The sequence below is a fragment of the Capra hircus genome, chromosome 7, assembly GCF_001704415.2.
Source record: "Capra hircus breed San Clemente chromosome 7, ASM170441v1, whole genome shotgun sequence".
In the NCBI taxonomy this organism is placed as follows: Eukaryota; Metazoa; Chordata; class Mammalia; order Artiodactyla; family Bovidae; genus Capra; species Capra hircus.
The window spans coordinates 70,244,385-70,261,752 of record NC_030814.1 but is presented as its reverse complement, the minus strand read 5'-3'; the positions used below and the strand labels follow the sequence as shown (position 1 = coordinate 70,261,752).

Here is a 17,368-nt window from a genome sequence, read left to right as displayed (position 1 = left end):
CCTGATCTTACAGGCACCTCCACCAGTCACCCTACCTTCTGTGATCCATAATGTGTTGCCATACTTCAGCACAGTTATTAGAGGATAGAAAGGGTAATTGTGACACTCAATCAAAAAGCCATACAAGCCATACAGCCATACATGAGGGCTTGGTGATTTCCCTTGTAGAAATCAGTGTATTCAAATACATGGATTGGGTACAGTGTTCTAGAGCTATACAACATAGGATTTACCCTTTGGGATGCTGCTGTAGGCTGGACTCTTAAATGACACTGTCCCCAGCCTATAGGACACTGGATTCTGATTGTCTGGTGTTATGTCCACCGGGTCTACCTCTAGAACAGTGTCATGCTGGCCTGACCAAAACATCTCTCCTGCAGTCCCTTGTATGCAAAGTGTGCTTGAAGCATCTCAGGGACAGAGCATGGAAACTCCAATGTACTTGTAAGTCAGACTATTTAATTGTCACTGTCCCTGCATGCCAACAATATGTGCAGGACAGAATTAGGTCTGAGACTGGCTTTCATCTAGCTAGGTAGCTAGGTAATGGGGGAAGGAAACCTTTGACCTTCACCTAAATATGGGGTGGCTAATATTAATATTTTTCAACCACAAAACAATAATAGGCTGTGACCATACTGACCTAGGTCTGTTCGTACCTAAACCCTATATGCATACTTATAAATGCCCTCTATAAAATTTATATCTGCACCCCATTCCTGAGATCTAAGACATATACACACATACACATGTTCCTCACACACATAAACACACATGCCAGCCTAGTCTGGCAGAAACGTTGCTCACAACTGCTCTTGCATTCAAACTGGGGGAGTTAAGAATTGGCCAAGGCACCATACAAATGAGCTCACAGTCTGTATTTCCATCTCCTTTTCCAGGAGCATACTAAGCAGTGAACAGCCCACCTCCACCCTCCCAGAAATGCAGCCATACAGAAGCTGGGGAACAATTAGCCAAGGGAATAACACAGGCCAGGGTACAGACTGAGCAGGCCTGGAAACCAGGGTCTTCTGCCATTGGCATGCATTTGCGAAGCTCCAGGAACTGTCTGTCAGGGGTATGTCTGTGCCCTGCACGTTTCCATGCTGGAGTTAATTGCTTCTGTAAAATTATAAGTGCTGCCTTGAGTTTCAAAATTCCACAATCTTTGGTCTCCTTACCCAAGGGAGACTGTACTTTGGCACTTGGAAAGGATTTAGGCAAATGTGAGAATGTGGGACTCATTGTGGCCAAGGCTATACATATAATCTCATCAGGCTAAGCTGTGTTGAGTGACAGCAATGCCAGTAGGCTGTTATCCTGGGCTATTCCTATTGTACATATCAAGGGTCTCTTTCCAGTTCTGGCCTAGACTCTCCTTTGGGCTGGGAATACCATGCTCCTCCCTGAGTAGAGGACTTTGGCAAGCTAGCCAGATCCAGGTTCTGAAGGCAAAGCTGGCAGCTGACAAGAAGGCAAAGCAGAACGGATCATGAAGCTGAGTGGTCTGGGATGAAGCTGCCCCCTTGCACAGCCAGAGCTTGGTTTTATTCCATGGAACTAGAGGTCCTGCTGAATTGGAGTAGTGATAGGAAGCACATCTGATGGAGCTGGGCTCCTCTCATCCACCTCCACCTCCTTACAGTTCATGCCAAATCGTCACCAGGACAACAGGCAAGAGGCAGAAGGGAGAGCCTGAGGCCATATATTCCCCTGCTCAGTTAACCTTAGAGCCCTTTTCCTCAGTAGCCCAATCTCATGTCTTTGATGTTGTGGTCTGCAGAAGCCCCTCTAAGGCAGCCTGGGGCAACAGTCAGAAAGACAGACCCAAAGTGTCCAGGAGGTTCCATCCGAGGGCAACAACCTTTCCCATGGGCAGCCAGATTGGGAGGAGTTCACCCTTGACTGTTTACTCCCTCCAGGAGGCCGGGCAATCACTCTCAAGGCCAGATTCTTAAGTAGGTGCCGGTGGAGCAGACAGAGAAAAGAGGGAACACGCGCTCTTGGAAGTTGACGCGGAAGGTATAGATGTGACGCATGTCCTCTGCAGCGTAGAAGGACACAGCCCCCACCTCCAGGTCCAGGGCGACCCGCACGCGGGACAGGTGCCCACAGCTGAGGGGCGTCCGTTCAGGGCTGGTCACCGCCCAGTACTGCCCGTTGTTGAGCTGCAGCGCCCAGACGCCCTCCTCCGGGGTGAAGGGCGTGAGACCCTTGCGGCGCACGCTCTCACGGGCCACGCCGAAGGCCCAGCCGTCCTTGGAGCCCACTTCCACTTCCCAGTGGTGCCTCCCAGAAGAGAAACCGCAGGAAGCCAGAACTCGTGTGTTGGTGTCGAAGCGGCGCGGGTGGCTGGGTAGGTCCTGGGCTTGTTGTCCAAGGCGCACGCTCTTAAGATCCAAAGAGAGGATGAGGCGGGGGTTGGCCGTGTCGGGGTCCAAGGTCAGCTCCACTGCGGAAGATGGGTGGTTTAGGGGAGGTGGGGAGACAGAGAGAAGACTTCTCATGCAGCTCCCCTCGCCCCACTGTCCCCTCAGATAAGTATATGTTGAAATCACACGACTACAGTTTATGGGCTTGATTTGGATCTCAATTCAAATCGATGAATCCAATTTAAAGCACTTGTATCATAATTTATGGAAAAGTTTTTCCATAAAGTTTTCTTTGATATTGTAGTACCTTTGTGATACTATGTAAAATTTTACTTAAAACATATATGTATTATTAAACTGTATTTTATAGCAAAAAGACACTTGGGAATTTTGGACACTAGATACTGGAAAGAATCATTAATTTTTTATTTATAACGATGGTTTCCTGTTTATGCTTTTTTAAATGTCTCTTTAGAGACAGCACACTGAGATATATATGAAATGATATATATGATATCACAGTTATCTATGATTTGCTTCAAAATAATCCAGTGGCAAGAAGTAGGTAGGAATGTTTATGAAAAATACTAGTCATGAGTTGATAATTGCTGAAGGTATATGACGGAGAAGGCAATGGCACCCCACTCCAGTACTCTTGCCTGGAAAATCGCATGGATGGAGGAGCCTGGAAGGCTGCAGTCCATGGGGTCGCTGAGGGTCGGACATGACTGAGCGACTCCACTTTCACCTTTCACTTTCATGCATGGAGAAGGCAACGGCAACCCACTCCAGTGTTCTTGCCTGGAGAATCCCAGGGACAGGGGAGCCTGGTGGGCTGCTGTCTATGGAGCTGCACAGAGCTGGACACGACTGAAGCGACTTAGCAGCAGCAGCAGCAGCAGCAGAAGGTGTATGATAAGTACATAATACTTGTTATGCTCTTCTCTCTACTTTAGTGTATGTTTGAAACCTTCCATAATGAAAAGTTAAAATACGCACACTTGCTGTAAGTACTACTATGTTCCAGGTCTGTTCTAGGCCCTGTGAATCCCACAGAGGAATATCCCTGCCCTCCTGCAGCTTCCTTTCTATGGGGAGAAGGAGGAGAGACAATAAATGAGAAAGGGATCAGGAGAGCAGGCTGTAATTTCAACTAGACGGGCCAGAAAAGTCCTTACCGAAAATGTGCATATGAGCACAGACATCAAGGAGATGAGAAAGCCAGATAGGTGGCTGTCTGGGGGAAGGGTGTTCCAGGCCCTGGCACAGCCAGTGCAGTGCAAAGGCCCTGAGGTAGCTGCGTGCTCCTGCTGCATTCCAGGAGCAGCAAGTTCATGTGTGACTGCACAGAGTGAACCAGGGGAAGAGTATACAGTGAGGCTAGATTTCATGAGACCTTGAAGACCAGAGCGAGGACCCCAACCCTTACTGAGTGAGAGGGAGAGGCAGGGCTGTCACAGAGTCTTGAGCAGAGGAGGACATAGTCTGACTCGGCTTACTAGGTAAGATATGACTTAGCTTAGTCATCAGCATCAGGAATATGTGCCTTCCCCTCCCCACTTTCCCAGTCCACTGGGGTTAGATCCCACTCACCCCAGAACTCTGCAAGAATAATAACTGCTTCCCTTCCTGATTTCAGTCTGACCCCTGACCCAGCACACAACCCCTGTCCCCAGAAGAGGTCTCCATCTGTCTGGGAGTAGAAACAGGGAAGAGAGTTTTGTCCAGGCGACTGACAAGCACTTCCAGATCTAAATGACCCAAGGTGCAGGGCACTCCTACTCTGGAATGACCCATAGCTTTATAGGCCTATGGGCCCCACTGTGACCTGAAGGAATCATAATTATGAGGATAAGGGAGAAAGGACAGCTGATGGCAGAGTTGCTTAGGTAGGTGGGCAGAAGGAACCAACCAGGCACATAGCCCAGAGAGACAGTTACTGTATCTCCACATTGCCAAATGACAGGTACTCACTGTCACAACAACCATCGTACCTTTTTCCTCTTTCTCCAGCTCTCCCCGAAGATCCTCTGAAGAGAAGAAACAGAGCAGGTTGTGCATGAATGACATGGAAAATTTCTATCTGGCAATGACAGTGACACCATCTCTTGACTTGTAAGCCCCACTGACTCACTCACTCCCCAGATAACCTAGAGATGACAGGCAGGTACTGGGCCAAGCACAAGGGTAGAAAGGGGACAGTAGTCTAACTACCTCTCCCACTTCCCCCTCTTTTGTCTGGAGCCATTCTGAGCTGAGCTCTCCTTCCTCATCCTTCTTTCTGCCCCTAATCACCCTCGACTCCATCTGTCTTCAGTTGAAGCTTTGTGTCCTGGGGTAGGGATGGGGGTTCTAAATAAATTGGCCACCACTAACTGCCCGAACCAATCTGGCTTTGAGAGACACACTAGTTCCTGTTTTATCACACAGTTTCTGGAAAGGCACATCCTTAGAACCCTAAACCACCAACACCAAGCCTGCAAGGCCCAGCCCCCCACACAGGCCCCTACCTTTGAACTTCTTGAGCAGCCCCTTTAAGACAAAGGTCTTGAGGGAAGCATTCCAGACTTTATTCTTCATCTCAGAAGAGACTGTGGTCGGCTTGGGGGCAGGCACATTGCTGCACCTGCAGGACAAGGACCCTGAAGAAGGCCCACCACCACTGTCCCACTCCCACTGGGCTTGAGAGCATAGTGAGGTCCTCTGGGTAAAGAAAGGTGAAAAGAAGAGCCTGACCCTGTGCCGAATACCAGGCCAGGCAGGCAGATGCTTGCCTCAGAAGGTACTCAGGTAAGTTGGTGAGGGGAACAGGAGGTGAGAAGTCAGGATGGGGAATGACAAGAGGAAGCACAGTAGAAGAGAAGAGCCACCTTAGACAGGCCTCAGGTATTATTAGGTCCACTCACCTGCTTAGTGTATTTTTGAATTCCTGGAAGGAAAGGTGAGAGAAAACCAAATCAGCATTCATCTTTGAGAAAATAAAACTGGTTCCTTGCCCTGCTTCCAGAGGAATAAGCAATACAGAGATGCATTACCCCCCCACACACACTGCTTGCATGGGCCCCATGTGGCAACAGCTTCCTCATATGGCAGACCACTGCATGTCTCATCAACAAGGTAGACCCCTCAACCCTGCCCACACCTCTGCAACTGCTCCCATCATTACAGAATCATCACTGGAGACAAGTGCCAGGACTCAACGTTTCTTCTGCTTTTAACATCACCTAAGAAAACAGATGGGGCTTCTCTAGAGGCTAGTAAAGAATCTGCCTAAAATGCCGGAGACCTGGGTTCGATCCCTGGGTAGGGAAGATCCCCTGGGGAAGGAAATGGCAACCCACTCTAGTATTCTTGCCTGTACTGAAGAGCCTGGCTGGCTATAGTCCATGGGATTGCGAAGAGTTGGACATCACTGAGTGACTAACACTTTCAAGACAACTGACAGCCCCTATGCAACAACTGGTCACTCAGATCAGTGCTTTTTTCCCCCATATGTTATTATTTTTCTTCTTTTTTATTTTTTAAATGATGAAAGTATGATAACACATTTACCAGAGACTTGGAAAATACAGAACAAAGTTACATACAGTTCCACTATATATCACAATTATTTTTTAAGTAGATAAGATTTTTAGTTGAAGTTTCAATATCAGACTCTCAAAAATTAATAAAATGAATAGACAGATAAGTAGAAGGATATAATAGATCTGAAAAGCACTGTGAACCAATCCAACATAATTAAGATTTATACAATTTTTACACAACAGCAAGATACAAATTCTATTCAAGTTCGCATAGACTGTAAACCAGGAAACACTGGAACATATCCAGGGACATAAAGTGTTAGCTGCTCAGTCATGTCCACAAAACAAGGTGAAAAAAATTCTTAGACCAGTGCCTTTTAAATGACCATTCTTTTTTGGGGGGGTGGCGCTGCATGGCTTGTGGGATCTTATTTCCCTGATCTGTGTGAAAGCATGAGTCCTAACCACCAGGGAACTCCCTTAAATGACCTCTCTTGATCCATTTGTCCATTTGTGACTTGTGAAGTTTAATTAGTGGATTGTGACTATTTATTTTAGACGGACATATGATAGAATAGAAAACATTAAAGTGCATCACATGTAGTACAGGTGTTATTTTCTGAGACTTTTTTCACACACACATATATATAATAGAATGCATTGTAAGATATACTATTGTGGATCATGGTCAAGAAAAATTTAAATCACATCCTTTTAGACTGCTAACACCAGGAAAATCAGGGCTTTTCTCTTCAATACCCTTTGGCTCCAGATTGTGTGTTTCTACTAAACTAATTCTGTTCTCGCTGCTGTATTCTCATTTGAAAAGTGGGAGGGATAAATTCAAACTTCCTGCCTTAAAATTAATGACTCATACCCCTGGCCAACCCAGACTCACCTGGAGAAAGTCAAGATCAGGCTTGCAAGTTGTCTCCTGGATCTGACTGCTGAGCTTGGAGAGCTGGGCAATCTCATCCCCAAGCTGGGCCAAGTTCTCATTCTGCTTCTGTGTCACCTCCCGGGACAGCTCCTCCAGGCGGCCTAGGAGCCGACCCTCCTGCTCCACCAGGAAGGCCCGCAGAGCCTGGAACTCTGCCCCTACCTTCTCTTGCTCAGCTGCCATCTGCTTCTGGCTCAGGAGAAGTGAAGTTGAAGAAGGCAAGGGATGTGGTCATTGATGGGTCATCAATCCCATCCCATTTGGATGGGAGCCTCTGTGCCATCTCACAGGACAGGGTCCATCTCCCTCAGTATTCAGGGATCAAAGACTCATGTACACATACCCACAGTGCACACACTCTAGTTTAAGTATCACAGTTCCGAGCATGCAGTAGCCTCAACATGTGCTTTCCCTTCCCCTGTCACAGTTGTGCCCATGTGTCACTTTAGACCTGGGCTCTCCCATCAACCTAGGACAACTTCAAAGTCACTCCAGAACCACCCAGGGCTGAAGTTTCCTCATTTGAAAAATGGAAGGGATAAATCAGTGCCTTCTGTAGTTACTGTAAAGATTAAGCTGAGGTTCCCAAACACATTTACTTTGTGTTAAAAACAAGACAACAGGCTCCAAATGGAGTCACTTATGCTAAGCCTCATGTCACCAAACCGAGACCTAATTACAGTTTCAGCTCTCCTAGAAATATTAACCAGTCCATTCTGAATGAGATCAACCCTGGGATTTCTTTGGAAGGAATGATGCTAAAGCTGAAACTCCAGTACTTTGGCCACCTCATGCGAAGAGTTGACTCATTGGAAAAGACTCTGATGCTGGGAGGGATTGGGGGCAGGAGAAGAAGGGGACAACTGAGGATGACATGGCTGGATGGCATCACTGACTCAATGGACGCGAGTCTGAGTGAACTCCGGGAGTTGGTGATGGACAGGGAGGCCTGGCGTGCTGCGATTCATGGGGTCGCAAAGAGTTGGACACGACTGAGCGACTGAACTGAACTGAACTGAGAAATATTATCTTAAACCATCCTATAAGGAATGGCCTCCTCAATGTTTGTTTAGTAACCTGTCTGATAAAACCATGCCAGCCACTACAAGGAAAGCAATTTTGCAGTAGCCAACCCACTTTTCTGTGTGTGTGACCAAATTTATGATCTTTATTCTGTGGAAATCCAAACACATTATGGTTTCAAGTTATTAGAGTTGGAAAGTTGGAAATCATTAAAGTTGCAGAGTTGGAAAGCACCTTTTATAGCACACAGTGAGATCTCAAACATAACGCTGTCGAACTCTTCTCACTTCTATTCAGTTCAACATTTTTGGCAATGATTTAATAGATGATTTACAAGGCAAATTGAAGGTGTGACTTTGAAGCAAAACCTTTGTGGAGCTGGGGGTGCCGGTGAAAATTCGTTTTAAGACATAGAAACTTAAAGTGAACCAACAATGTCACAGAAACTTAAAGTGAACCAGCAATGTCACTGGCTGTCAGACGGACAAGCCAACATAGTACCTTAAGTCATTGTTAGGCTGCAAGGCTGAAGGTATGGAGAAATGGTGTCAGGTCTCACATTTAAAGAAGCATATTCAGTGTTAAAACATCTACTAATAGAGTATCAAAATTGCAAAATTGGAAATAAATTTTAAATAACTCCACTTTCACAGCTTTTTGTTTGTGTGTGTGTGTGTGTTTTTGGCCACATGGCATGTGGGATCTTAGTCCCCTAAGTAAGGATTGAACCCATGCCCTTGCAGTTGTAGCATGGAATTCTAAACACTGGACCTGCCAGGGAAGTCCCTCAAAGCACTTCTGATATTTAAATTCCCTCTCTAATCAGACACCCAATTTAGGATCATAAATCATGTTGATGAATCAGTTTATAAGCCCTTAGTAGTGCTGACTAAGGCTCCACAGGCAGCAAAGACAGTTCTTACTCAGAATATGTGTCAGTTTCAGCCAAGATAAAATACTGTCCCTTCCAGGGTGGAAGAGGTCCAAGGCAATCCATCTGCTACCAAGTAACTGGTTTCCTTCAAGGATAACGCTGCATCAGGCCTCCACATTGCTTCTGTTGCTGCCAGGCTGAATATTGTGTGGATCACAACAAACTCTGGAAAATTTTTAAAGAGATGGGAATACCAGACCACCTTTCCTGCCACATGAGAAATCCATATGCAGGTCAAGAATCAACAGTTAGAACCGTACATGGAACAATGGACTGGTTCCAAATTGGGAAAGGAGTACATCAAGGCTGTATATTGTCACCCTGCTTACTTAACTTCTATGCAGAGTACATCAGCTGAAACACTGGGCTGGATGAATCACAAGCTAAAATCAAGACTGCTGAGAGAAATATCAAATTCAGATATGCAGTTGATACCACTCTAATGACAGAAAATGAAGAGGATCTAAAGAGCCTCTTGATGAGGGTGAGAGAGGAGAGTGAAAAAGCTGGCTTGAAACTCAACATTCAAAAAATGAAGATCATGACATCCGGTCCCATCACTTCATGGCAAATAGAGGGGTAAAAAGTGGAAATCAGATTTTATTTTCTTGGGCTCCAAGTTCACTGCAGACGATAACTTCAGCCATAAAATCAAAAGACACTTGCTCCTCGGAAGGAAAGCTATGACAAACCTAGACAGTGTAGTAAAAAGCAGAGACATCACTTTGCTGACAAAGTGATAGCCGTTTAGTCAAAGCTATGGTTTTTCCAGTAGTCATGTATGGATGTGAGAGTTGAAACATAAAAAAGGCTAAGCACTGAAGAACTGATGCTTTTGAATTGCGGTGATGGAGAAGATTCTTGAGTTCCTTGGACTGCAAGGAGATAAAACTTGTCAATCCTAAAATAAATTAATCCTGAATATTCATTGGAAGGACTGATACTCAAACTGAAATTCCAATACTTCGGCCACCTGATGTGAAGAGCCGATTCATTGGAAAACTGAAGGCAAAAGGAGAAGGGGGTGGCAGAGGATAAGATGGTTATATAGCATCACTGACTCAATGGACATGAGTTTGGGCGGACTCTAGTAGATGGTGAAGGAAGCCTGCTGTGCTACAGTCCATGGGGTCGAAAAGAGCTGGATGGGACTTAGCGACTGAACACAACAGCAAAGAAAGAAGAAAGTGAAATCAATTCCAGTGATCAGAGGTAACAGTATATCCACAAGACCTAAGTGAGAATATGCTGTGTGCAAGCTTTATATTCTATTCTTTCCATTATTACTATTCACGGGATTTTCTCCCCCTCTGTTTTTAGACCCAGACTCTCGCCCCAATCCTCTTGATTCTTTACACAAACACATGGGAGGGACTCTGTGTGATATCACAAGTGGGGCCTCTCATGGCCAGCGAGAAGAATCCCATCCCTCCAGGACAAGCTCAAATGTCAAAGTTCCTTTCCCCTGAAAATGTTATGGGAGGAAAGAGTAGCTAGAAGAGCAGACTGTGAGTGAGTTCGGAAGTCAGGTGACCCGGGGTTCAGGTCACTGCTGCCTAGTCTTCAGGATGTTGGGCAAACAGGCAGCAACAACACGGGGCACTTTACAGGTATCAGCTCCCTCAGTGGTGACAATCACCCAATGGCATAGATATACTCTCATCCCAATTTACAAATGGGGAGACGAAGACAGAGAGGGGAATTACCAGGAAGCGGGAAGTCAGGATTCTAATCCAGGGAGTCTGACCTCAAAGTCCAAGCTTCTTACACAATAACACAAGTGGAAATAACACAAGTGTAACAATATTTGCCAAAATACTCTAAATCAGGGTTTCCAGCCTGGGCGCTATTGACATTTGAGGCTAGATAATTATTTGTTGTGGAGGGCTTTGTCCTATGCTTTGCAGGATGTTTAAGCAGTACCCTGGCCTCTACCAGTAAACACCAGTAGCACCTCTGTCCCAGTGTTGACAACCAAAAATATCTCCAGGCATTGCCAAATGTTCCCTGAGGCCCAAAATTGCCACCAGTTGAGAACCACTTCTCTAAATAGTAAGAGCATTTTCAAATAAAAATGTTCTTTCTCTTTGTTCTCAAGACAGCAATAATTGTTTCATTAAGCAGGTATTTTGCAGTTATAAAGAATGTATGGGCCAGAGAGGGGTTGGCTGGGTGGGTATAGGACAAAGTAGAAAGTGCTAAGCAAGGCCATGGGATGTAGGATCAGAGACCATGAAGCTGCCCAAGCTGGAGAAGGCCCTCTGGTCATAGATGGACAGCAATGGCCAAAGAGCCACACGTTTATTCCTTTTTCCAGCAGAGAGGGTGGAGGTGTGGAGGGGTGAGTTCTTGCTTATGGAGGGAAGTGAATGTTCAGAAGAGAAGGCCTGAGGAGTGCACGGGATGCAAGTGTACCCGATGCAGTTCAGGATCAGGAAAGAACACTGGGGCATCTGTACACATGCCTCCCTTCACCCCACCTCTCCTCCCTTTAAGGATAGAGGGGTCCTCAGATTCCTCTCCCTCCATTTTCCAACTTCACAACTAGACAGTCCTGCGCTAACAAGCAGGAACTGAATTTTCGAGATAGAAAATAATAGTGACCCACATTTTCCCACCTTAAACAAAATGAACCCCATTTCATTTTCCTGTTTCACTTCAAGGAAGACAAAATACCACCCCAAGCTCTGGGCACTGGGGTGCTGGCACAGTCAGCTGCTGAAAATCCAAGTCCCCAAACCTTCTGCCCTCTACTGGGTGGGGAACAGCTCTGCCATCCCCTCCTCCAACCCCAACCCCCTCTCTCCTAGCCTCAATTTCAAAATCTAAAAAACTCTAAAAATGAAAAAACATTTCTTTCATAACTCCTTTGGTGGTAAAACTTGCCCTAAGACTGACAGAAGGCTACTTATTTTCCGTTCATATGTTTCTCCACAGGAATATTAATGTATTCAATTACAAGATGCTCCACAGACCCTAACTGAGGTGTTATGTCATATTAGGGGGACTATACTTCCTGATTCACTGGGACAGTTCCAGTTTAAGCCAGATGTTGGAAAATAATTATTTTAGCTGCCCCTTTTACTCTCAAAAGCTCTGGTTACATAATAAATTATATGGTCACACTATATGATATGCATACCATTTTATTTCCAAGCAGAGAAATGCAAAAAAGCAAAATGGCTGTCTCAGGAGGCCTTTGAAATATCTGTGAAAAGAAGAGAAGCAAACAGCAAAGGAGAAAAGGAAAGATATACCCATCTGAATGCAGAGTTCCAAAGAATAGCAAGGAGAGATAAGAAAGCCTTCCTCAGTGATCAGTGCAAAGAAATAGAGGAAAACAATAGAATGGGAAAGACTAGAGATCTCTTCAAGAACTTAGAGATACCAAGGGAACATTTCATCCAAAGATGGGCACAACAAAGGACAGAAATGGTATGGACCTAAGAGAAGCAGACAATATTGAGAACAGGTGGCAAGAATACACAGAAGAACTGTACAAAAAAGATCTTCATGACCCAGATAATCACGATGGTGTGATCACTCACCTAGAGCCAGACATCCTGGAATGTGAAGTCAAGCGGGCCTTAGAAAGCATCACTACAAACAAAGCTAGTAGAGGTGATAGAATTCCAGTTGAGATATTTCATATACTAAAAGATGATGCTGTGAAAGTGCTGTACTCAATATGCCAGCACATTTGGAAAAATCAGCAGTGGCCACAGGACTGGAAAAGTCAGTTTTCATTCCAATCCCAAAGAAAGGCAATGCCAAAGAATGCTCAAACTACTGCAAAATTGCATTCATCTCACACACTAGTAAAGTAATGCTCAAAATTCTCCAAGCCAGGCTTGAACAATACATGAACTGTGAACTTCCCGATGTTCAAGCTGGTTTTACAAAAGGCAGAGAAACCAGAGATTGAATTGCCAACATCTGCTGGATCATGGAAAAAGCAAGAGAGTTCTAGAAAAACATCTGTTTCTCCTTTATTAACTATGCCAAAGCCTTTGACTGAGTGGATCACAACAAAATGTGGAAAATTCTTTAAGAGATGGGAATACCAGACCACCTGACCTGCCTCTTGAGAAATCTGTACACAGGTCAGGAAGCAACAGTTAGAACTGGACATGGAACAACAGACTGGTTCCAAATAGGAAAAGGAGTACGTCGAGGCTGTATATTGTCACCCTGCTTATTTAACTTATTTGCAGAGTAAATCATAAGAAACACTGGACTGGAAGAAACACAAGCTGGAATCAAGATTGCAGGGAGAAATATCGATAACCTCAGATATGCAGATGACACCACCCTTATGGCAGAAAGTGAAGAAGAACTAAACAGCCTCTTGATGAAAGTGAAACAGGAGAGTGAAAAAGTTGGTTTAAAGCTCAACATTCAGAAAACTAAGATCATGGCATTCAGTCCCATCACTTCATGGGAAATAGATGGGGAAACAGTGGAAACAGTGGCTGACTTTATTTGGGGGGGGCTCCAAAATCACTGCAGATGGTGATTGCAGCCATGAAATTAAAAGATGCTTACTTCCTGGAAGAAAAGTTATGACCAACCTAGACAGCATATTAAAAAACAGAGACATGACTTTGTCAACAAAGGTCCATCTAGTCAAGGCTATGGTTTTTCCAGTAGTCGTGTATGGATGTGAGAGTTGGACTATAAAGAAAGCTGAGCACTGACAAATTGATGCTTTTGAACTGTGGTGTTGAAGAAGATTCTTGAGAGTCCCTTAGACTGCAAGGAGATCCAACCAGTCCATCCTAAAGGAGATCAGTCCTGAGTGTTCATTGGATGGACTGATGTTGAAGCTGAAACTCTGATACTTTGGCCACCTGATGTGAAGCGCTGACTCATTTGAAAAGCCCCTGACGCTGGGAAAGATTGAGGGCAGGAGGAGAAGGGGACGACAGAGGATGAGACGGTTGGATGGCATCACCGACTCACCAGAGATGAGTTAGGGTAAACTCCTGGAGTCGGTGATGCACAGGGTGGCCTGGTGTGCTGCAGTCCATGGGGTCGTAAAGAGCCGGACATGACTGAGCGACTGAACTGAACTGATATTTCTAAAATCCACCTCTGTTCCACAGGCACACACTTCAAATCCAGAGTGGTAGGTGGCCCTCTGTTGTTGGCCTGGGGCATGGGGTTGGGGGAGGGGGAGCCAACGTGGGGGTTGCCATTCTCACCAGAAGCTCCTTGCTCTCCTTCTCTTCTGTGGAACGAAAGGCCTCATAGTCCTCCAAATCCTTCTTCAAGACCTTCAGCCTGGACTCCAGAAGCTCCTGCAGGAGGGTGAGAAGGAAGACATTGCCGGGAGAAGATTCTGGAAACCCCCACATGGGCCTTCCTGAAACCACCCAGAAGAAAGTGAAGGCCCTGTTCACTGAGGTGGAGGAAGCAGGAATGAAGCCACCTCTGGAAGTTGGGAGGGATGCAGCCTACACAGGCTGCACTTAAGGGAACAGGGCAACTGCAAGCTGATTCCAAAGACCTCAGGGTCTCCGGTCTTCAGGATCATCTGTGCACAATCTAGGCTGAGATCCAGGCACTCCAGCTGCCCAGTCTGCCTAGCCCTCTTTTCTGCTCTCCTCACCAGCATCAGGAAGCCCTCTGGGTAGGAGGGCTGGAGCAGAGTCAGAGCAAAGAAAGGCCGGGGACTGTGCCGCAGGCCTCCTAGTGCACACCCCAGCAAGTGGGCAGGAAAGGGAGGCGGCAGGCGCGGAGAATCCCAGCCGGCTCTCAGCACTCTACTCAACTCTGGATCCGCTCACCCCCTTAGCCCAACCTCCTGGGAAGGTCCTCTCACTTGACCACAAGAGATGAGAGAACATTGAACAGAGCTATGCCGGTGGTAAGGGTTGATAGTAGGGGTAGCACATGTGGGGGTGTGAAGGAGGCACTGCGAGAAGCCGGGGACCGACAGAAAATCGCCATATCTGTGGGGTACCATGCAGTGGGTCCACTATGGGCCCCAAAGGAAATGATAAGGACGTGGGAGGCTGGTGACAGAGGGAGAGCTGCGTTGAGTCCCGAAGCTAATGCCAGGCAGCATGGGATAGGACAAAAAAAAAGCAGGGGCTCACCTGGGCCTTCCTGCGTGCGCGGGAATACTAGAACCGGGACTGGAGGTCCCGAGAACCTTCATGGGTGGGGACGACACTCACCTTAGCCTCCTGAACCGCCTCGTCCAGCGGCAACACGGCGTGAGCGCGGTGCTCGCGGGCGCGGTCGCACACCACGCAAATGGCCCGTCCATCGTCCTGGCAGTAGAGCTTGAGCGGTTCGCCGTGCTGCGCGCACCCGGCCGCCACAGCCTCCGGAGGCCCGCGTTCTCCTGGCGCTCCGGCCGGCAGGCTGAAACGCCGCAGCAGTGTGGCCACCGCGGCCAGCTGCCGGTTGGGCCGCAGCTGGCTGGGGCGCGCGGGCTCGCGACACTGCGGGCAGGGCAGCGAGAAGGACAGCGTGTGGGACACGGCGGTGGCCCTCGTTCCCGGGCGCTCCCAGCAGCGTGCGATGCAGGCGCGGCAGAAGCTGTGGCCGCACTCGACGGACACTGGCTCGCGGAAGAGCTCCAGGCAGATGGAGCAGGTCGCCTCTCCTTGCAGCTCTGCTGCCAGCGCCAGCGCCTCGGCCCCGGCGCCTGGGCCAGTCCGCGGCCCTACTGCCGCCATGCGCGCCTCCAGCTCACCGAAGTCGGGCGGCGCTGGGGAAGTTGCCGGAGCCGACAGTGCGCGGCCGGGGCGGGAGTCCGAGCGGCCGCTGAAAGAGGAAAGGCGGGGCTGACGCCGGCTGGCAGAGACTAGAGCTGAGTGCTCCAGGCTGAGAAACGCTAGAGGAGGGTGCGTCTTGACAACTGGCGGAGTAGCACAGGTCCAGGGGATCTAAGCGCGGGCCAGTGCCTTGCATTCCCGCTGAGCCCCCTCAATACCCTGCCTTGGCCAGCGGCCTCGGAGGTCTCGCGGCCCTCTCTCCGTCTCTCCCTTATCTCAGCTCTAATGCTAGCCTACGCTGTCCAAGCCTGACTCCGTCAGCCGTGAGAAACGGGCCGGGACAGGTGGAAGCACACGCCCACCTGGGCGCCACTCCCAGTTGCTGCCCGAGGCCGACCCAGCACAGCCCGAGGGTCTGGCGCCCGACCACAGTGTCGGGTTCCCGGAGCACAGGTTTGTCCGGCCCTGTACTAAGTTAAATTTAGTCTGGAACCTGGCTCTTCCTCCTACCGCCACCCCCATGAGTGGCCTTTTATCCACTTTTGTAGCTACCTTTCTTGCATTTGTGTCCTCCCCTGCCCATTTATTCTTTTTGTTTCTTAATGCAAGTAATACACTTAAAAGTAATCCCCCCGCTTTATTCAGGGTTATCCTCCTCCCCTAAAAAAAACAAAACCAAAACAAAACCCAATCCTCTATTGTCTCTTTAGCTGTATTTGTACAGCTCTCTGCAACCCTTCTGGAGCTGCCAATAATATTTGCTCACACCCGGTCTCCCCTTAGGGGCTTCCCTGGTGGCTCAGACCGTAGAGTTTGCTCGAAATTCGAAAACGGGTTTGATCCCTGGATCGGGTAGATTCCCTGGAGAAGAGAATGGCCACCCACTCCAATATTCTTCCCTGGAGGATTCCATGGACAGTCCCTGGGGTCACAATGAGTCGGACACAACTGAGCGACTAACACACACACGTCTCTCACCACTCCCTCTGGAGGGCACTCTAAGCAGATTTTCTTCCTCAGTCTCCTCAGAAACTGCTCTTGTCAAGGTGACCGGTGACCGCAGCGATCATAACCCAAAGGGGAAAGCAGGCGGCTTCTTAGGCTTTACCTCGTCTCTCCTCGGATGCTTCCTCCTTCTGGCACCATGCCTTCCTTCCGGGGTACTGTACTCCCTGGCTTTTCTCCTGCTTCCACGGCCTCCTACCAGCTTCTTGGTCACCACGGTTGTTTCCTCTTCCTCTCCCTGCCCTTGCTTGGTCTTTGGACTTTCTGTCTATGCTCACTTCCTTGTGATCTCTTCCACTTTCTTGCTTGAAAGACTTTCTCCCTGCTCCATGCACAAATCCCCAGCCCAACTCTTCCTAGGATGCCTGGCTCCCAGAGCCCACTCACTGGGCAGCATCTCCACATGAAGCGTTCTAAGGGAGAGTTACACACTCGTCACATCCACAGTGCACTTCTGTCTGCCCCTCTACCTGCTCTTCCCACAGCCTTCCCCACTACGCTCCATTTAACAGCAACTCCATCCATCCAGGTGCTCAGGCCCAATTCGGTGAGTCTTCTGAGGCTCCCCAAGAGAGGGGAAATGCACAGGACCCACCCCTAGTCCTCAGCATCTCAATTCTTCCGCGACATCATCACCTATAATTTGATGATCACAACATTTCCCCTTCTGTCCCTCTCCTGTCCTATCTTCTCCATCCAGCTGTGAGAACAATCCTGTTAAAATGTCAAGTCAGATAGGGGCCCTCCTTTCCTCAAATTCTCCCGTGGCTCCCACCTCTCTCAGAGTAAAAGTTGAAGTCTTCACACTGTCTAAAGGCACTATCCATTCTTTCTCTCCATCC

At 47.8% G+C, this 17,368-nt stretch overlaps 1 protein-coding gene across 1 annotated transcript; it reads right to left on the bottom strand.

Moving 5' to 3' along the window:
- On the bottom strand, positions 864 to 16,618 carry TRIM7 (tripartite motif containing 7). Its single transcript, XM_018050549.1, has 8 exons — positions 16,500 to 16,618; positions 14,976 to 15,570; positions 13,998 to 14,093; positions 6,795 to 7,025; positions 5,279 to 5,301; positions 4,883 to 4,998; positions 4,367 to 4,402; positions 864 to 2,452 (listed from the first exon to the last, which is right to left on the bottom strand). The coding sequence occupies exons 2-8, from the start codon at positions 15,480 to 15,482 to the stop codon at positions 1,941 to 1,943; spliced, it is 1,521 nt and encodes a 506-aa protein (XP_017906038.1). The 5' UTR covers positions 15,483 to 15,570; positions 16,500 to 16,618; the 3' UTR covers positions 864 to 1,940.